At 49.2% G+C, this 24,526-nt stretch overlaps 5 protein-coding genes and 1 non-coding gene across 6 annotated transcripts; 2 read left to right on the top strand and 4 right to left on the bottom strand.

The window, feature by feature from the left end:
* Nucleotides 1-465: 465 nt before the first annotated feature.
* Nucleotides 466-2,740, bottom strand: Aspvir_003138 (S10 family peptidase; the record flags this gene model as incomplete). The annotated part of the gene is made up of 10 exons (XM_043274723.1): nucleotides 466-1,035; nucleotides 1,137-1,195; nucleotides 1,266-1,419; nucleotides 1,481-1,531; nucleotides 1,591-1,707; nucleotides 1,764-1,779; nucleotides 1,848-1,971; nucleotides 2,041-2,157; nucleotides 2,223-2,327; nucleotides 2,392-2,740. The coding sequence occupies 10 exons, from the start codon at nucleotides 2,738-2,740 to the stop codon at nucleotides 466-468; spliced, it is 1,662 nt and encodes a 553-aa protein (XP_043130658.1).
* A 1,583-nt stretch (nucleotides 2,741-4,323) lies between these two features.
* Nucleotides 4,324-7,123, bottom strand: farB1 (putative C6 transcription factor (Ctf1B); the record flags this gene model as incomplete). The annotated part of the gene is made up of 3 exons (XM_043274722.1): nucleotides 4,324-6,539; nucleotides 6,606-6,796; nucleotides 6,870-7,123. 3 exons carry the CDS (start codon nucleotides 7,121-7,123, stop codon nucleotides 4,324-4,326), a joined length of 2,661 nt encoding a protein of 886 aa, XP_043130657.1.
* Nucleotides 7,124-12,855: 5,732 nt separating this feature from the next.
* On the bottom strand, nucleotides 12,856-15,177 carry Aspvir_003136 (uncharacterized protein; the record flags this gene model as incomplete). Its single annotated transcript, XM_043274721.1, has 1 exon — nucleotides 12,856-15,177. The coding sequence occupies one exon, from the start codon at nucleotides 15,175-15,177 to the stop codon at nucleotides 12,856-12,858; it is 2,322 nt and encodes a 773-aa protein (XP_043130656.1).
* A 461-nt stretch (nucleotides 15,178-15,638) lies between these two features.
* On the bottom strand, nucleotides 15,639-17,548 carry Aspvir_003135 (MFS transporter; the record flags this gene model as incomplete). Its single annotated transcript, XM_043274720.1, has 4 exons — nucleotides 15,639-15,721; nucleotides 15,796-16,986; nucleotides 17,054-17,419; nucleotides 17,476-17,548. The coding sequence occupies 4 exons, from the start codon at nucleotides 17,546-17,548 to the stop codon at nucleotides 15,639-15,641; spliced, it is 1,713 nt and encodes a 570-aa protein (XP_043130655.1).
* Nucleotides 17,549-18,908: 1,360 nt separating this feature from the next.
* Aspvir_r0033 lies at nucleotides 18,909-19,026 on the top strand. The gene has a single exon (XR_006253222.1). It is a non-coding gene; the product is annotated as a 5S ribosomal RNA (ribosomal RNA).
* Nucleotides 19,027-20,276: 1,250 nt separating this feature from the next.
* Nucleotides 20,277-24,282, top strand: Aspvir_003134 (uncharacterized protein; the record flags this gene model as incomplete). Its single annotated transcript, XM_043274719.1, has 8 exons — nucleotides 20,277-20,460; nucleotides 20,534-20,695; nucleotides 20,750-20,866; nucleotides 20,922-21,340; nucleotides 21,405-21,537; nucleotides 21,584-22,048; nucleotides 22,095-22,649; nucleotides 22,694-24,282. The coding sequence occupies 8 exons, from the start codon at nucleotides 20,277-20,279 to the stop codon at nucleotides 24,280-24,282; spliced, it is 3,624 nt and encodes a 1,207-aa protein (XP_043130654.1).
* Between the last annotated feature and the right edge of the window lie 244 nt (nucleotides 24,283-24,526).

Genomic DNA, 24,526 nt, shown 5'->3' with positions numbered 1-24,526 from the left:
GTTTGTATTTGACCGGACTTTTGGTTATTATTGCATCACTTCTTTTTTGGTCAAGTGCCAACTCCTTCAGAACGTTTTGGATGTTTGAATGAGGCTTATGGGCATGTATCTATGATGGACGACCAACAATGTTCTGTTTAATTGACCGACGGGGCCGGCCCTGGTCGATCCTTTTGCCGTCTCTCTTCGGCTGTGAAGGCATCGAGCGCTGGTGTGTCGAGCTTGGATTCCTCGTCGGATGTGCATCAGGTTTATAGCTGCACATGCATGTATATCTACTGACTAATCAAGTTCGTTCTACGTTGACATGTTGATTCTACGCGTTGGGATAATGATTTAGATCTCGTATAGCAGACCCGCTGCGAGTGACTGCGGCGGCTTCACATATGTCCACACCAGATTCTGTCTGGTGCAGCCTTGATCCTAATATGTACAGATCTATAAAGACATATGCACACCACAAGATCAGTGGGCACCGGTGCTAGGTGTCGCGGTAGGCAAGGGGACGAAAGACTCCGTGTGCGTCGCCTTGGCCGTGCCGTTGGTGCTGTAATCGGGACCAATCCGGGTGGTGCCCTGGGCAATGTCCCAGCCGAAGAGAGTGCGGTTGAAGAGCTGCAGCGACGCCACAGGCTGGTAGTAGGGGACCTCGTGGCCGGCCTGGTACACGCGAGTGAACGAGAAGTTGCCATACTCGCGCGTCTCGCCATACTCGACGCCATCGACCGCCATTGGGGTGTACCCGGAGGCGCGGAACTGCGGAGCATGGGTATAGTTCACCGCGAGGGAGACGGCCTCGCCACCGAACCAGTTGCAGATGTAATCGGCGTCACCGTAGATGAGCGACACGCGGACGGGCAGCTTGAGGATCTCCTCCAGGTCTTCGAGGAAATTGGGCCAGACGAAGTCGCCGGTCTGCTGAAAGGCGTAGTATACATCATTGTTCGACTGGGTGTAATTGATGTTCACTCCGAGGGCGTTCATCACCGAGTCTTTCTTGAGGTAGTCGACGTAGTATGATTCCGGGGTAGGATCCTGTGCAGTGAATCACGCTTCAGTCAGGGCTCTCATGTTCCTCGGGTGATTGATTCCAAAATGATTTTCATTCATAGAGCGCGCGCTCTGCTCCCACTTACCTGGTACGGGTGCCGGATGTCGTATACGCCACGGCCACCAAATACATAGTATGGTCCCTCTAATTATACGGTCAGTCAGAAGTTTACATTCTTGACTAAGATGAACCCCAGGACGATTGATGAACGTACCGACATTGTCTCGGCACATGTTCGTGGCCTCGGTGCAGATAGCGTAATCCGCCAAAGAAGTACGGTTCGTCTGCTTGCAATATGCGACTTGGTCCTGGCAGCCATTTGGCATCTCGTTTGCGAATTTCATGTAGCTGTACACGGTATCATTGACCTATGGCATTAAAAGATGTGAGTATGCTTGTCCGTGACACTGCCTTGTAGGGTCAACTCACGGCCTTGATACCATAGGTGTTGTTCACTGCAAACTCCGGGTAGTAGCTTGCCTGAAAAAGAAATTAGCAACTCCCAACGACCGCACCCACTGTCGAAAATGCAAGCATACCTGAATGGCCTCGTCGATGATACCGTTAATGATACCGAGGGAGTTAAAGTTGAGGTGAATTCCTTCCGCTGTACCATTGGCGATTTTCTCATTTTGCTCATGGAAGTAATTGAAGAACTACAAACATTAGGCCACGTGCTCAAGACGAGGAATAGGAGGAATAGGAAACTCACAGCTGGGCCATAGTGGCTTTGCGACGGGCGAACCCAAGTCAAAAAAGGTCTCTTACATAGTGACTGTTGGAAGGCATGACCTACCCTCCATAACTTTCAGTCCACAGGCTGAAATCCTTAGACTTGATTTTGTGGTCCAACTGCGGTAGACCACCCATGAAGCCTTGAAGAATTTCCCAGGCGGCGTGAGCGGCGAGCTCAGTAGTGTCTGTAAGAACATGTTGTTAAGAGGCCTGGCTGAGGAGTATCTGAGCTGGGATCAGGGTTCAGAAATTACCAATTAGGGTAGCGTTAATGACCGGGTATCGGCCCTGAACGCCGGCGACAGATGCATCTTCAAAAGCACCAGTGAAAGAATTCAACGAGCCGGGTTCTGCCTCGCTGTAGGAAAATCCTGTATTGCAGTACCGTGAGTCGTGAGCCTGGGATATTCAAGAGCGCCTGTGGTCTGATGCATACCGACGCCCAGAGGCTGAGACAGGAACAGCATATTCGAAACCTCATTCCACGAGTAAGGATTGATATTGGAGTCGAGTGTGGAATTGATCTTGCAAGGACCCAATTCTAATTGATCGGCAATTAGATATCTTGCAAGACATGACAAAGGTTAGAAAACGGGTGCACAAACCTTCAAACAGGCCTATCAAAGAGTCACTTCCAGGACCACCGTTCAGCCAGAGAGTAATGGGGGCATTTTTGGGGTCATGGCGAGCTTCGAAGAACCAGAAGAAAGTGTGAGAGTCTGGTGAGAGGTCAACGTAGCCAGAGTATGACTTGACCCCAGGAGTGGTCTCGCAAACGCCCTCCTTTCCAGGTTCCTTGTAGCGAATTGTAACATTGTTAGCAGTGTGGATAGTCTTCACTCCGGTAGGGTTTTTTGGCAACTGTCGTCTATCAACAGTCACCGGTTGATGTGTCGCTGGTGCCCAAATGGCCGCAGCCACTGGTAACAAGGAAATCAAGCCGTAACCACGCATTTTCGGGACCTTTTGAGGGTAGAAGCTGCGAGAGAAAAATTTGCTAACACTGCGCCAACCCCAATCCCTAGGCCTTGCACTTGCACTTGCAGCTCAAGGAGACCATGGTAAGACCAGGGTACTCGCTGGCTTTAATACGAGAGAGCTTGAGCTTGCGAATTACCTTACAGCTCAAAGCGTGAGGGGAAACTATCTGCATTGCGGGGGAAGTCTCGGACCCTTGTAGAATTAGTTCGATAATGAGGTTGCATCACCAATACCTGGAAGGCTGGAACTTCTGGAAGATCCAACCAGCGACGAAGCAAATAGACAGAGCAAGCCTCTTATCGGCAATGTCTCGTATTCTAGGTGCTGATAGGTCTTATGGGAACGAAGCACTTCCAAGAACACAAGCTGAGCATCGCTTATGGCGCGATTTTAGTGCCTCCACCGATGGTAACGTGGAACAGCCAAGGAGTGTCTCCCGGACACATTATTAATGAAGATCGACAGCCGTCAAACGAGTGTGATGAGAAGATTCTCATGGCTATGAAGACCCTGGAGCACAGTTCCAGCTTGAGGAATGGAAGCGAGAGAAAGCAGACGGGAAGCGGCTCAAGTGAATGAAGTAACATTCTGGGTGGGTTCTGGATGAGATTCAACGAGAGACGATGACTGACTGACTCCAGAGACTGGGTAGATAGGTAGATAGGTAGCAAACTAGATACGTTAGACTCGTTAGCAAGTGGATGATCAACAGTTAACTCCCACTCGACCTGCCAAAAGAGGAATGGCGTCGAAGGACATTCCGGGGGCCGACGGATCAGGTTTGATAACATTTATTGATTGATCATGTTGAGCCTCAAAGGCAAGTAGAGTGGCTATGCTGCCTGATTTCTATTTCCCACCACAGGAAATGGATTATTTTCTGTAACTCAATTGAAGCGGTCAAATATCTGGTCCGCCATGCTATATCTACATACCAGGTTTTTGTGGTTCGCTCCAGCTTTGACTCATATAGCTCAATTTTACATCCGGATATCGATACGAACCGAACAGCAGGGTCAATAAACCCAAGCAAAGACAATCACAAAAAAGCACTACGGCGTAGAGTCTTGGCCTGGCTTATCATAGCCTCACCGCTGCTTGGCCGTGGTCTAGATAGTTTTCCAGTTCGGAAGCCAAGAAGGCACCAAGAGGGCTGTCAGGTAGTGTAAGCCTCACTTCAGTCCGCTCTGAAGCACCAGGAGCAGGAACCCGAGTCAGGATCTTTGCTGTTTGATGTTGTCCGACATGGAGGCAAAGATACTGTTTGACCGGTAGGTTTATTGTCGAAAGACGAAAAAGGTCAGAGACAAATAGAGTGCGTCATATTACTACGTTCATTGCAGTTTTCCTCGTCATGCTTTTAATACCTTCTATGTAGTCAAACAGTCGCACTGMAACACAAACGCAAGAGTGCGAATATATAGTCATCCAAAACCTGTTCATCTCCCAAAGACCCATTATACATGAACTCCGTCAAGGAAAATCATCTCTCGAGGCATACAGAAAGTGAAACATAAAGAAAAGGAAATGGTGCTCTCAATTGTAGAGCATTCACATCAACCACTTAGGCAGATACCAAGGTCGGCGTCGACATTAGCTGTGAGACCGTTAGACTCCGAGGCTGCTGTCTCGGTGTTGCTGTGCCCCGTTGTCGTGACCACGCGGTCACTGTGGAGCTGCCTGTCACCCAGGCTGGCGATGTCCGCCTTGTTTCCGGTGTCAAACCCCATCAAGTCAGACATGCCATTAATCGGATCCATGGGAAATTCGAATCCCTTGCTGTTGGGACCGGATCCGTTCAGATTCACATGATCGTCGGCCGTGAAGAAGTCGGCACCGGCATCATCAAAATTGATCAGAGCATCAAAATCATTCTGAGTCACCTCGGCGTCATTAGCCAAGTCCATCAGCTCGCTAATACTCAGTTCCGAGTCCAGATTTGGAATGCTGAAGGCATCTCGGTGATAGTTCCGGTTGATGTTGGCGGTACTGCCGTTTTCACTGCCATCCGAGGGGGGAGGAGTAGAGGCAAACAATGTCTCGCCTTCTTCGACGGATTGGCGAGCAACCCCAACCACCGCCGGTTTCGGGTAAGTCAGATCGGGGGTCTTCTGGGCAAGAGAATCCGGAGGAGGCGTCAGCGTATTGACCCGTGCGCCCGCATCGAAAGAACCGCTGGAACGAGCTTGCACGTCCTGGGGAGCCACTGTGAGCTGAATACCAGCCTTTCGGATTGCGGCTTCCAAGAAGGATGTCGCGAAGTCAGCTGATGCATAAATCTCTCGCAACCGTTGAAGAATGCGCATGCACCGGTAGAATCGCTGGAGGCTGGTCATCCGCACGCTGGGGTCGGTCGATTTGATATCAAGTAGGTGGATGATGACGGCGGGCAGAAGTACTGTGACGCCAGTGGTAGGGAAATATCTCGTCAAATCCAGGCTATGCAAGTCCTGCGCAATATTCGTAATTTCAACCGCGGCGAATCGGACCTTGTTCCTCGAGATCTCCTGCAGCTCTCCATCCATTGACGGGAAAGGGCTCGCAGGAAGGACCTGGGGACGGTGCAACGCGCTTGACGTAGTCAGATAGACCATTTTAAGGAGAGCGCGATGAGAGTGCAAGACTTCCTGAGCTTCTGTTAACTTCGCGGGCGCCGCCGGCGTGTACTGAGTTTCTGCAGGAAGATTGGCCAGCCAATCTTCCAACTCCTGATCGCAACGCCGAACCTCGAACGTTTCTGCCGCCGATTTCTTGGGAACCAACATCATTGTCGTTTCCATCGTCCCGCCAAACTTGTGACTGAGAACAGAATACTGCGCCGACAGGACATGACTGACGCATAGGCAAAGCTTCGCCTTCTCGATGAACATCAGGGCCAGCTCTTTCTGGTGTTCAACGTTTTGCAGGATTTCCGAGTTCCCCACCATACTCACGATTTCCGGCGAAAATGGATGGAATTCGAAGTCGTCGAGCGTCAACATTGGAACATCACAATCGTCGTCTTTGACACGCATAGGGCGCCTCATGCCTAGGGCGATCAATCGATCGCGAGTGTAGGTGCTCCACCAGATACGTTTCCACATTCGCTGGCGCCGGGCGTCCATGCGAGAATTTCCGGGGTCCCGATGCAGGCCGATGGTATGCGCCAAGGACAAGCTGACGCCCATCCAGTGCCAAGTGTCTTTCTGGTCGTCAGGGGTCTCGTACCAGTAAGTCATCAGCAGCAGGGATTGAACAAGAGAAATTCGATCGACTTCATAATCGAAGTCATACAGAAGTCGAGCTCGTTGGAAGAAGACCTTTCGGGCCGCCTTTCTTGAGGGATAACCAGCAGCATGAAGGTGCTTGAGGTCGATAAAAGCCGTGCCAGCAAACATGACTGCCTGGAACAGCAGAAGACTCATCCGATGGATACCATCGTTTTGCACGATGGTCTGTAAGAACTCCTCCAAATCTAATAGAGGCATGTAAGTGTGCACATAATGGATGTAGGCCTTGAGCAGTTCGTTCCTCAATCCAACGTCGGGTACTGTTAGTGCCCCTTTCATGGACAGGTAGTCGATATCTTCTCTCTGCAATCGGGATGGTAAGCCTCTGATGTAGTCCGGCAGAAGTACACCACCGGATCGCGCGCTGGAGAAGGAAGGATCCAATAGCTGCTGGATCTGCGACGTGACATGGTGAAGAGGAAGAGTGGCCGGAACTGCAGGATTAGGGGCCATTCGCCTGCGAAAGTGGCTCCCTCCTCCGATTCTGCTGGCCTGACTCTGGTCTGTGGGCAATGTCAAGTATCAGTACAGGAATTCGTGACTGCAAGAACAATGGCGAAAATACGAACACAGAAGGTGCGGCATATGATGCCCTTGGTCCAAGTCGATGGACTGCTGAGATGGTGATTCAGGAGCAATGTCCGCATTTAACCCGTGGGACTCGCTGAGTCTTCTGAGAAAGCTTCCTGCGTCCTCGAGGCCATCTGCGGGCGACTGAGAAGGCTGACGGGTGCCATTTTCAATCTCAACACGTGATTTCCTGCAGAGTGACGGCGAAGCGCACTCGATGTTAGCCACGAATACTGCAGCGCATCGACATATGTAGAACGAACTTTCTCCTCTTGCTCTCTGTGACAACGCATTCTACCTGATCCAACCGGCAATTCGTACATGGCGAACCGTTCTCCACCACATCACACCGGACTTTCCTTGCCCGGCAGCAACAGCATGCTTTCGAAGCCCGCCGCTTAACCGGGCGAGAATTAGCAGAGAGGCCAGCCGTCGAGGCTTTACGTTTACTCTGGGATTCAGTCTCCATGGTATTTGTGGGTGTGGGCGTGGAGGAGGATACAGCGAGATTAGTCATTGTGAAAACCAGGCCAACGGATGAAGTTTGCGACCCAATATGATATGATATCAACTAATAGTGGCGGTATAAACCGTAAGACTCTTTCTCTCTAATTCGCTGTAGAGGGAAGATATATGGTCGAAAGGATGGAGGTATAGATGGAAATTGTCGTCAACAAGGGGACGAGAGAAAGGAAGAACAAAGGGTATGATGGTTAATGAAGAAGAGTGGAGAGTGGAGAGTGCCTTTCTTTTTAGATTATTTATTGAGTATTATACTCTCAGAAGAGGAACATTATCATAATCCATCATGTCGTTCAAAGGGCGAAAGAGTCAAGGGATAGCTGGGGCCCGGGGGAAGAGATTGTTTAAATAATAGCAAGGTGACAACAAGTGATCGATCCTGTGGATATCCAATAACTGACAACAATTTACTCCATACTGTTAAAATACCCCAAATAATAAAATCATAATAATGTGTAAAGTCAGGAGGCCCCATGAGTGTTGGGATGATGAACCCCCCCCCAAAGGATCCACTCGCCGTCAGTGTTGCCTCCCCCAGACGAGAACCGCAGGACGTCAATCCAGAAGTATTTTAATTATTATCTAATTCGGACCAACTACGTACGAGCACCATTGGAATCTAGTTTTACGGCTTAACAATTGGATAAGCTGAACCAAAACTCAGTTGCGCTAAGAGCCCAAGGTAGGTACCTTAGACTTTGAAACTGGAGATGAGGGTATTTCATCCCAGTACCAAATGGGATTAGCATGGGCGAAGTTCGGGGTGGTCGAGCGGACCGGGGTGTATGGGACGGGATATCCAGCCAGTCACTCACTATGGCAGATGGTGAATTATATACCGAGTACTTCAGATGGCATCCATTCGGGATTAGCGTCTTGACGCTGTTAATATCTCTTTCCACTAATTATCTGGAGTACCTCTCGTAGTTGAGAATGAGTCTTTCAAATTCTTCAAGGTCATGGGGGAAGAAGATGGAGAAGAAGAAGCCGTTTCCATGCCCGGTTTCTCCCTACTCCACTTGCGTCTTTTCCCTGAGCCACACATACTGCAGTCAGTATCCAACCAGCATTGCTGTTTCCCACGTCGGAGTCGTGTCCTCGGCCCGGTCACGTTACTTGGCTGGCCGCCAGAGGCAGTCACGGGGATTCAAGAGTCAAGAGAGATATCTGAGCGAATCAATGCAGTTGTCATTGGTCATGCAGAGGCCAGTTTGGGTAAGGTCTGGCTATGAAGTGGATCCCACCGTAGTGGGGAGGGCAGCTGCGTCACACTCTCGGAATTTTTTCCGTTTCTTTCATTCTTCCCCTTTTTTCTTTTTTTTTTTCTTTGGGGAACCTGAGTAGGAATCTATTCTGACCAATCTCTTGCTTTTGCACCATCCATTGCGGGCCATTTTACTGCTTTGGGCGTATGCCGCTTCGAGAAAGTCTGAATAGCTTTATTGAACCAGGGTAAACTTCGACTGATCACTCTTAAAGACGTCTTCTAAGTTCTAATCCGAAGTCTAGGTGATAGCGTCAAGGAGGTATGAATGGTATTTTGTATGAGATATATACTTTCAGGTATTGTTGTCCAGTGTTCCACAGCATGCAGGAGATCCGTCCTCGTTCCTCCATCTGCCGTACCGAGGTAGGTATACATTTCTGCCTTAGGATGACGATCCAGACGATGATGATAGTCACCTTATACTTGAAATCGGCACACAACTGGCTTCATAAAAATCTATTGCAAGGACCTGAATACCATAATCGCGGTATGAGGACTATGGAACTACCTAAGCCCGTGAGGGATTCCGGGTAAAAATTATTGGATATAACATGGTAGCAGTCATATTGAAAGAAACTTCGTGAATTGCAAGTCAGCTCTATTGCTGGGCCTAGGACTCAATCAGGTCCATTGCAACCTCTTACACTCATTACATGATCAAGGCGCGCTTCTATAAATCGCTCAAGACACTCTGTAGGCTCAGCGTACTCTTCAGAAGCTGTTAGCCTAGATAGTTAGAGCCTATCTATGAGGCTCGAAGCCTGGAAGCTGTCTCCGTCTCACCGTCTCCAGACTCCCGGCCCATGGGGCATCATCCACCCCCTTTTGCCCAAATTGGGATCCGAGCCGATCATGAACCCGATGGCGAATTGTAAACTACCTAATAATGAGCAATCTGGTTTAAGACAAAATGATCAGCCCCACGAGGACTAGAGGTTGTCTCCAGGGCACTAGGGTCCCCTGTCCCCGGGTCCCCGCCAAGTGCATCACGAGCAAATCTTCGTCCCAGACTCCAGCTTGGCTAGCTATCAATCTACTTCAAGTGCCTCGACCTTGCAAAAAAGGGGATACTTGCGAATGAGATTGACGTGTTGGATTCACTTTTACCCATTTGTATCATGAACCAATATCAGCGGTGTTATCATTGGACCATTGATCCTGATTCATATGAGATTATCCATGTACTCAATATTCATCAAAATATTTAATAAGAAGCTAATAAAAAAATGCCACGGAACTTATCCGCTTTTGCAGCTAGAACTTAAACAAGAGACTATTTGCGGCGTACCATTCTGGAAGCTGGAGGACATTGGATGATGAATATGAAGCGCAATGCAGCAGGGGTGTGCATAGGGCCAGAGGTCTCGACTCTAGGCCCAAGACACCAAACTCGGGATCCGATAAACGGAGCTTTGATGCTTTTGTTGTAGAACCCCATATGCACTATCCGAACGGCAAAATGAATCGGGAGTTCATTGGAGTGATAATCCCCAGATGTAGATGGTCCTGCTCAGTTCAAACACCAAAAGTCCTAACTGGTTGTTCTCTTCAATAATACTCCGTACAGTTCATCTGCGCAACTGTTGACCATTTAGCATTAGTAATAACTGCCGAGATTCGGAGTTTTGATTCTTAACGGGTTGGTGTAGCTTATGTACTGTGTCGTCATTCCTGACGATCCCTGTTGTCCAACTCTGAGGAGCAACAATACATTGATTGACAGACGCAGCTAGAGAAAAGAAAATTCTTGTAAATTGCCTCAAGGGTATAATAACAGGCATTGGGCTATCCTCGCATGTAGCATGCCATTTCTTCTTGTCAATATTTTTTCTCTCGACTGAGGTGTAGCCCATCAAGCCGAGCCAAGCTCTACGAGTATCAAATAGTCCGGAGTAAGAGAAGAAAAAGAAAGAAATCTGGGGAAACTTCGAAACAGAGAGCAGTCACACGTTTGTATCAGGATTCAAGAGTCAGTGAACGGGGATATGATTAATAAGTTAAGAATTTAGAAACAAGGAAATCGGCGAAAGCCAACGCCAGCCAGGAACAACAATCACGAGCCAGAGTCGTTACAGAGAGAAGAGACTCGGTGAGGAGCCTGAGGCAAACGGAAAACACCGACATTTGTGGCATGGGTTGATGAGGCCCACCCTTGGACGATCTCAGCCTAGCCTACCTAGGTAGGTTCCTTTACTCCGTACCTTAGGTAGGTACCTTAGGTGGCCGTCAGTCTCACGAGGGCATGGGTTCTGACCCAATCAAAACTGAACCGGCGGATACTTGAGTGGGACTAGTGTGGATACTGTGAGCCAATCAGATATGGCCCCAAGGTACAGTCACCAACGTACGGAGTAGGTTCAAACAAAACTCCATAGGTCAAGGGTCAAGGCAAGAAAAGCTCATTTTAATCATGTTCAGTGACGATATGGAAGGAAGATTGTATGGTAAATCCTTCTCTACTACACGCGTATGTTGTCAAGCCTGTATATTGGAGTATTCAGTTTCAGACCGTCCCCGAAGGATACTTCCAGGTATGTTCAATGCTCGCGTGCTGATTAGTTTCCTGGTCCATGGAAGGTCCCTTTTGGATCTTGAGCAAAGTTATGTCCAATGAAAATGGTCAGTATATATTCTGCAAGGAGATGAATAGGACTCCAAATTTGAACCCATGATACTATTACCTGGACCATTTCCCAGTGCCGAAAGTCGCTCCTCCGTCCCCAACCGTCGCACGGCAAAGGCGGCAAAAGGCGGTCCGGCGGGTCAACTTCAAAAGCATCCCGCAGACTCTTTCCGGTCTCCATCAGATTTCAGAACCTTCATGACTGGGGAATGGAGATCCGGGGGGACCACTGACCAGAGTTGGTCTGCATGGTCAACTTGGTGAACTGACACCGAATCTCATTCCGAAAGGATACAAATAACGCGGCCGCGGTGTCCGCTGAAGATCCGGTGGACGGCGTTTCTTCTGTCATTCCTCTAAGCATTCCTGATCACTTACTCTGTGTAGCTGTACTTAGACCAGAATACATCCTGCCAGTGAGTGCCTTACTGCCTCCTGAGCATTGACCCCCTCAGTTAGTTGAGTCAATTGCATCTGACGCACAGATACTCGACTCGCAGTCTCTCGGTCGAGTCGTCGGAGGATGTTTATAGGTGCTCGCATTGTCTTTGACCCGGACAGTAGAGACTATCTCACGCAGTTCTCACTTCCGCACACGGTAAGATAATGATCCTGTAGCAAGCTATCTGAGCTCTGGCCTCTGGCCTACGTCTACCGTCTCGTCCACGTAGTGTCCATACTCTAGAGAGGTACCTCGATAACAAAATAACAATCCCACAGCCACAAATTTCAAATAACCCCCGCCAAAAGCACCATCGGACATCTTCCCGAACTCAGAAGCGGCAATCCGAAGTTGTATCGATCCACGAGTGATCGAGAATAATTACTTCAAAAGGAGACTTGGCTTCGGCTTACCCCACGTTTTCCTGTGCTGACGTCGGCGGTAACCCGATGCCCAGCTGTCAGGTCGATTCAGGTGGCTAGTCCTAGATCGACATACAGAGCATCAATGATATCAAGGATGGCATCCTTTGTGACTGATAACAATGACTAAACTCAGCACTATCAATATGGTACCCCACACTTGGATCACTTGAAGCTGGGGTGCTAAGAGAAATAAGGCGAGCTAAGGTATCTTCTTCATGAAATGGTCTACAGAGACAGACAGCTGATCTTAATGGTAATAGTGTATCAGTGTTTGCCAGACAGAATACTCGGTAAGAACGAGCCATGTCCTGACTTAAGTCAAGCTACCTTTCGATTGAGTCCCAGCACCCTGATGGGACCGCTATTGAGATTGATCTACCCCAAGGACCTCTTAGAGAATCTTGAATGCATGGTAGGAGATCAGCATAGCCCGTAATCAAATCAAAAGAGACTATAACAATGCCCAATTTGGAATATATGTACTATATGTGTACATTTTTACATGCAATATCATCATACGACAGGACGATGCCACCCTAATAACATCTCCGTTAATGATATGTGCCAGCAGCACGGATTCAATATGGCTAGTCCTAGTTACCCTAACCTAATCAATAATACAATCGCACGACTCCGGTATGCCTAGCACGAATGATAATCTATTCTAGCTTCTGCTCTGGATCGGAGCAGTCACTGAATTCTAGCAAGCCCAGAACTCGCACAGACTCAGAAATGTTAAAGGGATCATAGTAACTCATTCATTCATTTATAACGCAAGTCAACTCAGACCATACAACGTCCAACAGGATATCTCTGAAAGGGCAACTTTCATAACACGAAGAAAGCAAAAGAAAAAATCAGGACCGTACTGTGCTCATGGGGAATATCAGAGAACAAACAAGGACACGAGGAAGGAGGGGAAAATAAAACTAATGATAAGGCAGAAAACACAGCATCAAAACCACGACTTCTAGACACCACCACGTCCCATCCGTTCTATGGAACCCATAATACCGCCAACACCGCGACCTGGAGTAAAGACGGCAATGCCCGACTTGCCTCCGCTATGGCCTCTGAGATGCCGGCCCGCTGGTGCGCCAATCCTAGGGATCCTCTTCTCCCCGCTGCCAGAACCTGTGCTAGGAGGCCGGATACCACTGGAGCCGCTGCGGCCGATACTTTTTCTGAACTCTTCTGTTGACTCTACCGTGGCGGGCTCTGGCTCTGGTGTTTCATACTCCGCACTCACAATGGGAGACTCGGGGGCGCCGGACGGCTGTGGCGCGTTCTGCTGAATTGCCAGCCATTCATCCACAGCGGCGACGAGCTCTCCCTTTTCTGCTCTCTCTACCTTCAACTCGGCATGCAACCGTTCGTTGTCCTGCTTGAGGGTTGCCATCTCTTGCTGCAGACCCTTGATTTGGGCCTCCAAAACGTGTTTCTCTGCCTCGTGCTCGTCATTCTGATGGGCCACGATGCTAGCATCAGGGCGGGAAGTCCCCGACAAAGCAGCATCGCGCTCGTTTTTCAGCCGCTCATTCTCCTCGCTGACAGCTTTGCATTTGTTCTCGGCTTCCCGCACGCGCTTCTCCCAGCGGGCTTCGTAGCTCTTCTTCAAAGCAGCAACCTTGGTTTCATGTTTGCTTTTGTACAAGGTGTGAAGCTCACGCGCAACCTTTTCGACGGCATCTTGTACTTCCCTTGCGGTCTCCTCGGCAGTGGTCGTGCACTGTGCACTCCCGTGGTCGCAAGTATCACTAGGAGCTGACTTACGCGCAGCCGATAGCTGGCTCTCCAACTCGACCATGCGCCTTTCCAGATGTTCCCGGCCTTTCTCCGCCTCTTCGACCTTGCTCATAAGCCGCTCCTTTTCCCGCTCACCCTCAACAATATCTGCCCTGACAGTTCGCAAGACGTCTTCCATCTCTTGACCGCGCCGCTGCCATTCGGCTTGCTCAATTTCAAGAGCCTCTTTTGCCGCAGCTTCGTTACGGACTTCCTCTAGAGCTTCTCCAACCCGCCGTTCAGCATCCGCAACAGCATTCTTCAGGCTGGAGACTTCCGCCTCTTTCCCGCTCAGCGTTGCTTTGAGTGAGGATATCTCAGAGAGGAACCCGGATTTCAAAGATTCCAACTCCCGGGGGGTGACGGTCGGTATAGACCTAGGCGTCGGAATCGCAGGAATGTCAAAGTCGAGCAGTGAGACCTTTGAAGGGGATCGAATGGATTCTCGAAGAGTCCTCAACGGCGAACGTCGTGAGGGCGAATATCGCTCCTTCTGTATACTATAGCGTTGACGTGGAAAGAAGTTTGTCTGATCTGTTAGGTCAAGCAAGTTTGGCGTTTCGCTTGCGTTTCCCGTTTCCCTGCGTTCTCGCCTCTTGGGAGTGGGAGAAGCGATGGGAGTGCCGATGTCGATGAGTGCGGATTGCCTTTGTGATCTCCTGGAAACATCAGGGGTAGCTGGTGCAGGGCTTCGGGATTGATTTTCGTCCGTTCTTCCCGGGCTGCTGGGTAATAGTCGAGCTGCCTTGAATGGCGAGTCCCCTCGCAGTTTAGCGAACGATGTCATGTCTGCGTTAGGAACGGCGGAGAAAGTACTGAAACATGTGTCATCCATGGGATCATGAGTGTCGTCATTCATAGCATCATCCAAGTTCTCCTTTTCGGAGAAAGAATCATCGTAGTCATTATGTTCGTCAAGGACAGTGCTCATTCCCTCATTGCACTTTTCCTCTACCGTGCTATTGGCAATTTCGGGTGTAGTTGCTCCTGTGATCTCTCTTTCATGCATTTGGGGCCCCTCATCGGCGTAGACTTGAATGTCCGGTATGTCCCGTTGGCTCAGTCCCTTTTTGCTTCTATCACTAGATCTTTCCATCGCATCCTCGTCTTCTGGACAATGACTGTAGGAGCGCTTTCTGGGAGTCATGGAGCACTCGCTTAGTCCACCCGACACCTGTCGGTTCCCGAGCATCCGAAAGTCAACTGTAGCGTCTCGACCATCGTACTGAAACGGCGAGCTGGGCTGTTCGTCGACAGATTCAGGAACTTCGACATCCAGAATGGGATCCTGCGTGCGATACGTAGGTGAATAGCGCCCACTTTGGGGGGTATTTGTATTCGCGCCGTCGATCGTTTTCTTCGGACTCGGAAAGATATTCTCGGATTCGCTCTCATTCACCAAAGACTCATCTGCCACAGTCATCTCGACTTCCAATCCATTAAAGCCCGTCGAAAAGGCTCGCGAATTCTGGCGCGAGGTCGTCAACGGAGACAGAGGTTTGGACATGACAATCGTGAATGGGTTTTCGTTAAGTGAAGAGCAAGGGGGTTGACATATGAATTGTATGTGTTCAAACAATGCTTGTAGGCCCTAGAAACATCGACTCAAGGTGAGTGATAATGATATGCACAGCAACGGTTAATGTCTGACTCGAGCAGTGCAAGGACAGTTAGTGATGTGGTTTATTATTATTTTCGGCTCGTTGCCAGGATGATGCTGTAAACAAAGCTATTCCTGATGGGATTTAGCACAGTGGCTAAGCGGTGTAACATGGCAATTCCGTGTTCTGCTCTTACCGCCTTTTGTAGTACAAAATGAGAGATAAAACGGCCTCTATCAGTGTGGATAAGCCTGCCAAGGACTATGGAGATATTGCCTACGCCTTGATGTGAATTGGAACAGTGATAACTCTCTAGAATCTGCAATATTTATTCTGATATTTGATGCTACAGGAGAAAACTGAAATCTTAATCTAGTGATCCGTGACCACTGACACCGTACACCAAAACGCCATTTTTGTCGCTAATCATGAAAGGTGAAAGGAAGCCCCCTAGCAGTGGTATCACCCATAGATAGTATCTCTAATCTATGTCAAAAAAGAATAATGGGGGGATTGGGACGTACCCGCACCGTCTGCATCAGCATCGGTGTCCGTCACGATGATATGGATGGTCTCCTTTTGAGATCGAGACTCATCTGGAACGTAATGATAATGGCAAGGCATAGCCGGCCGAATTGTGGCGGAGGTATGCTTCTTGTGCTGCATGAAACATAGCTGCACAGCACCCACGACAGCAACTAAAGCGCTTCCCCACCATGCGATAGCAGTGAAATTCATATCAGCACCGGTGCTGTACAGGAAACCAGCAATAGGGGGAGCAATAGTCCTAGCGACGGCACCGGCAGAAGCAGCTAGCCCATTGATCTTTCCCATGACCGATTCCGAAGGGCTTGCTTGCTTAATGAGAATCAGCAGCACAGGGTAATCGATTATCGAAAGTATGTTGCGAATGATGAGGCATATATAAATGCCGAAGATGATGGAGTTTTGCGGTACAAACATGAGGAATGGAACGATGAAGTAGGCGATAGGATGCAGCACAGTCACCACCACAAATAGTCTCCAGACCCCCAGTAACTGAGCTAGAATGGGAAAAATGCAACTCTGAATAATGAGCGCGATGATGCCATCGGAAGACATAATCAGGCCGACTGTCCGTGTAGAAAGGCCGAGTCCGCCAGGGAAAATAAGCGGCCCGTTACTGAGGCCCGAAACGTTCCTGCCATTCTTGTCCTGCAAGAAAATAGGCAAGAGATGATCGTACGTCATGGAGTGGTAAGTAAATATGGATAACGCAATGATGAGCGAGACAACCCGATATGTGAAAACGGGTTGCTTTTGCGTCTTGAATTTTGAACCGTCGGCATTCACAAACCAATCTTCATCTGCCTGCAAGCGAACTTGGTTGAAGGTACCATATGATTCCGCGCGTAGATCTACACCTGCATTGGCTGTCGCTCCTGCGGTGGCCAGGAGAGGACTCTCGGCAGACGTATGATCGAGGTCTCCGGAAGCATTCTTGTGCTGCAGACCAGGATGGGTCTCGTACAAGAATAACCAGCTGCCAATCATGCTGAGAAGGAGTAGGATGGAGCAGACCAAATTTGGCAACAGGTAGGGAAATTTGCCGAAAAGACCGTTGGCGGAGAACAGAGATGGATAGCTTTCGGCGGGCTTCGCAAGCAAACCTCCAATCGCGGGACCGATAATAGTTCCAATTGACCAGACAAATGGCATGACGGCGTAGGCTCGAGCTATAACAGTCACCATGAGCTATTACTCCTGCTCCAATTGTAGGGCATCTTCAAACATTTCACTTACGTTCATGTTCTGGTCGCTTGACTAGTTCCCCAACCATTGTCTGGATGACTCCGATATTCCCGTTCAGTAGACCACCAAGAGCGCGACCTAAGAGCGCCACCCAGAAATTTGGGGCGAATCCCACAAGGAGAAGGGATAGGATGGTGCCGAAGCAACCGGACAGAAGAACCGGCTTACGACCGATACGGTCCGAAAGTCCTCCCCAGAACATACCGGTGAGGGCTTCGGCAAGAGAAAAGGCGGACACGAGGATCCCGGCATAGAAGGAAGCATCTGTGCGATTTGCTACTCGAAAATCCTTCACCATAACCCAGGAGTATGGGAATATGGACGTCAGAGCGATGGGCTCTGCGACACGGCATATTGCTGTTGCCACGAGAACGTAAGTATGTAGTGCGATAGATGACAGGTGAATCACATACCGAGCAGGAATAGCTGAGTAGTAGGAAATGCATCGTCGGAGGTGGTTTGTCTTGTCTGGCGTGTTAATACCATATCTCCAGAAAATTCTTAAATTCTTACGGCAAGCCCCCCAACACTATGGCGAGTCTCCCAGGTGATGTTTCTCTTTTTTAATGTCGGAATCCAGAAAACCCAGCCGCAGGAATTATGGTATGCCTTACGGCTTCGCAGTTATTGGGTTAATTTTCCTCGTTTTCGCTCTCTATCCTTTTCCTTGTAAAGCCGAATCTAGTAAGGCGTCAAGGTTGTGAGACGAGTGAAATATGTGAAATGAGAATCCTCAATTGAACTTGGGTTTAGGAGGATGGTCGGGGGAGGAAGAGGAAGAGAAAAGTTTGAAAGCGGGGAATGACCGCCACCGCCTTGATATGAAGGGGGAAGCCCCCGCCGGAAGGGAAAATACTGGAACCACAACCAGGTTTCTTGGTGCGCGGATCTTATTCCTGCTTCCAGGCATTTATTCCAAAGCAGATAAGATACCTCTTCAACCCATAATACAGCCTTATAACGACAAGGGTACGGCTCTATTTCACCATGGGCTAGAACATGTGCACACATCCCTTGATAGAAATATGATGTGGAAAATGGATTTGCCATCCTCTCTTGTTCAGCTGAAATACTTTCCCATGCAGCCAGTCAAGCACATCTGCCTCCTAAAATCAGATTGACTGTACAAAAGACGAGTGCTTTAACTGCAGTATACCATGGTATGGAGGTGGCAATCGGTAGTCCGCAGATCTTTTAACCCATGATATGTGGAACTCGCATATATGGTGGCAAAAATTGAATATCATAGGGCAATCTGACAGTCAAGAACTTGACTCTATAGAAGTCCACCTTGTCAGATGAGATCTTATGCAACTCTACCTCTCTACCTCTCTAGCTTGTCAGTGGAAATGTCACTTGCCAGCACTAATGTTACACTAGGACCATTGTGCATTAGACTACAGCTTACAACAGACCGGTATTTTGTTAGCGGCTGCTTTTCTAGGGGTTTCTGCTTCAATAGCCAATCAAGCTGAACTTGCAGAATGTTCACACCATGGTACGTACCCCTGCACTCTATTGTAACCACCTATATGTATATAGTACCTTCCTCGAAAGTGAGCAGATGTCTGATGTGGACAACCAATCATGTCGCTATGGCCCAACTGGTTACATGTTGACTTATGCAGATGTCTGCCTCTCTCTCCCATGTTTCTTCAGCAATGTTCTTCTCAAATGCCAACTGAATACTATACAGAGATGCGTGACTGCTTCATAATAGAGCTCTCAGTCCTGTGATCCACATGATCGGCAGCAGTTCCGGTCCCCAAGGCTGTCGAGATGTAAATCCTGGATTTATTACATTAGTTGAATCTCCATATGAACTTCTGTCGTCCCCTTGATTAGCACATACAACCATAGGGTGTGGAAAACAGGGCTTCCCGTCCGCTCAGCCGTACTTAAGCCACACGCCGGCCGGTTAGTAGTTGGGTGGGTGACCACCAGCGTCCCGGCTGTTGTATGTTTTTTTGTATATTTTTGATTTGTTGGGTTTAGTGTCCTTGCCGCCCTGTCTTCAGCCCCTTCAGTGTCTTCGCCTGAAGCTCACCTGAAGCCGCCTACCCCTCTAAATTTCACCCATTTCGCCCCTTATATCTCAATAACCACCAGATATTTTAAATCAATATTTCATATTTAGATAGACTAGATACTAGGCTATCTAGTGATATTAATATTTCTAGAGAAATCCTAGGAATTAGTGATTTCTATTTAAAATGGATTGGGCGGTTTCACCTAACCCGCAAAAACCGCAGAAATCAAAACCAACGGTTTTCACCGAACCCGAATCGGGCCTGGGGTAGGGAACTCGAACCCGAAGCGATTCCCTAGGCTAGGCCCTGAGCCCGACCCACTGCGGGTTCGGCGAGGGTTGGATTCGATTTTTGCGGTTCGGTTATGATGTTAAATATCTCTGCAGCATGGCAAATGCTTGAAATTTCATTCTTTTCAAAGCAGATATTACTAGTTAAATCCTTCCCTCTTGCTCCACCAATTTTCCAGGGGTTTGACGCGGTTTTAATGGCATTTTGGTTGATTTGGATAGCTTCAGGATTCAAACGCGTTGAAATTCGATGAGGGTGGCCGGCTCACCCAGGAATTACGTTATTCTAAAGTAGAAGACCTATATTTCTAATAATAATAGAGGAGATAATAATAATAGAGATAAGGGAGAGGGGCATAGAGTATTAGTTTATAACTAATTAATAACTAGTTTAAGAGAAAAAAATATAAATAAGGGGGGTGGGTAGTAAGAGAGATATATAAGAAGGTAAGTTATAGTATTAAGGTTAGTTAACCTTTATAGTGGAGATATGTCATAAGATCAGGGTTATCTCATTCACTATTTTACCTCAGCTACATTCACCCGAACTCCTCCGAAGGGTGGTGTCACCTGTAACCTGAATCCAGGCGTATCCCGTATGTACCCCTATTCTAAGGAAAAAGCAAGGTTCTAATGTGTGACTGAATGCTTAAGCGGTTTCAGGTTGTCGGTGTAGGGTCGGCACCGGCTTACAGTATACGAGTGTAAATAGTATCTGCATCCCTGCGGATAGAGGTTATATAGTATCGCTGACAGTCCTGCAAGTATCGCTGCTGAACTTAGTCCTTGGCGAACTTCCTTGTCAATTCCACTAGGAGAAGATAGAAATAGTCCCCACCTCGTCACTTTCAAATCCCTGGGCCTGGTAAGATAAGATTACGTGCCAAGGACAGAATGTCAAACTTTGAAGAGGTCCGCACGGACGACTACCCCCAGCTCAGTCGTCCATTTGAGTCGATGAAACCAGACTACGACGTCGTGGTTGTCGGATCTGGTTATGGAGCTGGCGTTGCGGCAAGCCGAATGGCTCGGGCTGGGAAGAGTATCGCAGTGCTAGAGCTGGGCTGGGAAAGAAGATGTATGCATGTTCACCTACATTGCTTTCCCGTTCGGATGACCTATCACTATTAGTTCGCGCTAACTCCTCGCAGCCGGTTCTTTTCCTCATACTCTCTTCCAGTGCTTGGGGGATATGAACATTTCTGGAACCTCTGCGAAGAATTCCAATGTTTCAAGATGGCTCTCGTCTGCAAAACCGACGCGGCTCTTCCAACTGGTGCTCGGCGATGGCCAGCATGCTTTCGTTGCTCATGGTAGTTTAGACCCTGCTTGTCACATATCTCAAGTTGATTTTGACTGGAATATAGGACTCGGAGGATGTTCACTCATCAATGCCGGAGTCTTCCTTGAAGCCGACGAAAGAACACTACAAATGAGTCCATGGCCGCCAGAAATCAGAAAACACCCTTCAGCGCTCCGAACCTGTGAGTCTCCTTCCAGCAAATACCGCGCAATGTGCCCAGTAACCGGTTCGACCAGACTACTCACGCGCGGCAACTATGCTGCAACCCTCCGCATATCCAGAGGATCATCCACGCCTGAACAAGTTAGAGCATCTTCGAGAGCAGTCAAGATGGCTGGGCAAAGGACAGAGTTTCTATCGAGTGCCGCTAACTACGTTCTTTCACGGCGGCCGCAACAACGCGGGCGTTGCGATGCAGGCAAATAGCGGATCCGGTCACGAGTGCACCGGTCTTAACGATGGGTCGAAAAACTCGGTGGCCACTACCTATCTTGCGGATGCATGGAACTGGGGCGCGGAGATCTTTTGCGGATGTGAGGTGCGATTTGTAGAAAAGGCACCCGGAAAGGGTTACATTGTATACTTTGCCTGGCACGGAAGCGGGAGGTCGGTGTTCAACGAGGATTTCAAGGAGCAGCTTTTCTGGGTTAAAGCCGTAAGCTATAGTCTTGCTGATCCGTCAGGCTCTATACTACGGGACTGACTCTCAAATGTTCCAGAATGAACTATGCTTCCTTGCAGCAGGTGCTTTAGGCACTACTGAAATTCTGCTCCGCTCGAAGGAGCGCGGCATGCAGATGTCTCCGCTAGTTGGAAGGAATCTATCCGGCAATGGAGACCTCTTGATGTTCGGTGAGTCTCCGCTAATCAAGCACATGTGCGTGTCTGATACTAGTAGGCTACAACAGCAGCGCCAATATCAATGGAATTGCTCAATCGTCAAGCGCTCGAAGCCGGCCCGGGCCAACAATCACCGGCGCGATCGATAACCGAGCGTCGCATAACCCTCTCGCTGGATATATCATCCAAGATGGCTGCATCCCTGAACCGTTAAATCCCATTATCCAGATCATGTTCATCCTGCAGACTATCGGGAAGCATTCACTTCAGCTTGGGAAGACCATCGCCGCGCTGAAATCTCTCCTCCTAGGCCCGTATGCCCATGGCGGGGCTATCCAGCGCACCTCAACGTATCTTGTCATGTCGCACGATAGCAATGAGATAACCTTGACCTTGAAAAACGGTCAGCTGTACCTGCGAGCACCCGCAGAAGGCAGATCTGCCCACTTCAAGTGGATCAAGGCCATACTGAGTGAAGTGTTGGGCCGCTCAGAAGCAAATATCGGGTTTTCGTACTTCTATGGTAACGCCTCACTGCACTCTTCACGGACGGGGCTAATCGATTATAGGCCGCCATCAAGAGGAAATTACGGTTCATCTGCTTGGGGGAGCCAACATGAGTCGCGACGGCACAGGAAGGGAAGGTGTAACTAATCACCTTGGACAGGTCTTTACTGGACATGGAAGCGAGGTACATGAGGGTCTACTATGCTGCGATGCTTCGATTATCCCGACTGCGTTGGGTACGTTATACAAGTTTGATGGGCTGGCTCGTGCTGATAGGCTAGGTGTTAACCCCCTCGCAACGATATCTGCTCTTGCAGAGCGATCTCTCAGCTTGATCACCGAGAACTCTGGATTATCGATTGACCTGGAGACTAAAAATGGTAGTCTGGATGCTTGCAGCAAGCCAAAAGTATCACGTTCCGACCATCAGCTGAATAATGTGAATGGCAGCAACGAAACATCACAACCTATCGGATGGCAGTTTACGGAGCTTCTACGGGGCCATATTTCTGTTGAGCCAAACATTAAGAGCTTTGCACTTTCCGAAACGGCAGGGAAGGGCTCATCCTGTGCGTTGCAAATGTTTCTTACGGTGGAAATCTGCAAGAGGTCAAAGGGTAAGCGACCCGATACCACAAAGAAGGAGTGCTTACGTTCTCAGATATTCGAGGATCGCGGTACGAAGGCATTTGCACTGGCACAGTGTCCTGCTTCGCATTGTCTAGAGCCACCCTCAAAGTTCTGAGTGGCACGGTGGACTTTTTCACACAAGTGGAAGCGAGCGCAGAGTTGACAACTATTTCATACCACCTGCAGCTCATCTCGGTAGAGGGCACGCAGTATCGCCTGGAGGGACGCAAAGACATCGACTCGAACATAGCCTTTTCGATCAGAAAGACTTGGGAAGCCACAACTACGGTGAATGTTAGTATCGCTCGACTGGACGGGACGAAGGTTGGAGCCGGTGCGCTTCACATCTCATTGCCTCACTTCCAAAAGCAGATGAGGACGTTTCGGATGACGAAAGATTTCAACGTTGGTCTTCTCCTATCTCTGATGGCCTTCTTGATCTCTTTTACGTACCATCTCAGCATGTTCTTCTTCCGTCCCTTCGTGCCAGTGCGGTTCCCCCACACCGGATATACCTCCGATTCGAAAACCCTTCCCTCAAGCTCCTGCAAAGTCATTGCGAGCGATGGCGTACAGACGCTGCTTGAAATATACGACCCGCTCTCTCCGCTGGACCCCCTGCATCCGGACTCAAAGCACCCACCAGTCCTGTTTCTCCCCGGAGTCACAGGCATAGGCGCCATCCATAGCGTGTACGCGCTGCCATTCCTGAGCCGCAACATGGTCGACTATTTCACAGCGCGCGGGCATCGCTGCTACGCACTTGTTCCCCGCTGGGGCTGTGACGCAGCCACGGCAGAGGAGTCCACCGTGTTCGACTGCCGACTTGACGTGGCCGCCGCATTAGAGCACATTAACACCAGAGAACAGCAAAAACCCTATGTCATGGCCCATTGTCAAGGATCCGTGGCCCTCGGCATGGGATTGCTGGACGGGACTATCGCAAGCAGCCAAGTCCTCGGCATCACTGCGAACTCCGTGTTCATGAACCAGGTCTTCGGCTACTGGAACTCCCTGAAAGGACGGACCACTCTGCTGATCCGTCTCTACGAGCTGCTTGCGGGGACCTTCTTCCCGGTTGCGAGCAGCGATAGAGACAGCGCTTTTCAAAGACTGCTGGACGCGCTCCTGCGCTTCTATCCGTTTGCACATCGACGGGATGTCTGTACTTCCACAGCCTGCCGCCGCACGTCGTTTGCGTTCGGTTTGCTCTGGAACCATGATAATCTTGATGTGCATCTCCATGAAAACGTCCATGAGTTCTTCGCGGGCACCCATACCAAATTGCTGAAACATGTCGTGCGCATGGGAACCCGGGGCTTCTGCTTGGATAATCAGCTACGTCCCCTTCTGACGGCCGATAATGTTCAGAGGCTACAAGGCGTACCGATTCTGTTTATCTCGGGCACGGAGAACGAGGTCTTCAATCCGGAGTCGACGCTGAGGGACTATGAGTTGTTACGGCGCCGATTTGGCGAGCGGCTCTATCGCCGGTTTTTGGCGGAGGGGTACGGGCATCTTGATCCTATTGTTGGAAAGGCTGCTGCGGATGATGTGTATTGGAGGGTTGGTGAACATCTCGGATGGTGTGTTAAGAATGTCGTCTTGACAAAGGTTTAAGATTTTCTTGGTCATGGTACACTTGGGCGAGTGTTAATTTCTTGATTTCTGTAGAGCAAGTCCTGCACATAGGGCATTCCATAGTGAGCTCCAAAATACCCAGAGTTGGTATATATCGCCCGTTATTGTATTGTATTTAGATATCTAGATACCTGCCTAGCTACTGTATGTACAAAATACCTAAACTATGCACGTGTCTATGCGTGGACAGCTTTCCCCTTTCTGTCTCTCTTTTTCTCACTAT

The sequence above is a fragment of the Aspergillus viridinutans genome, assembly GCF_018404265.1.
Source record: "Aspergillus viridinutans IFM 47045 DNA, scaffold_13, whole genome shotgun sequence".
NCBI lineage: Eukaryota > Fungi > Ascomycota > Eurotiomycetes > Eurotiales > Aspergillaceae > Aspergillus > Aspergillus viridinutans.
Note: the sequence above shows the minus strand (reverse complement) of the source record. Positions and strands in the feature narration are given on the sequence as shown.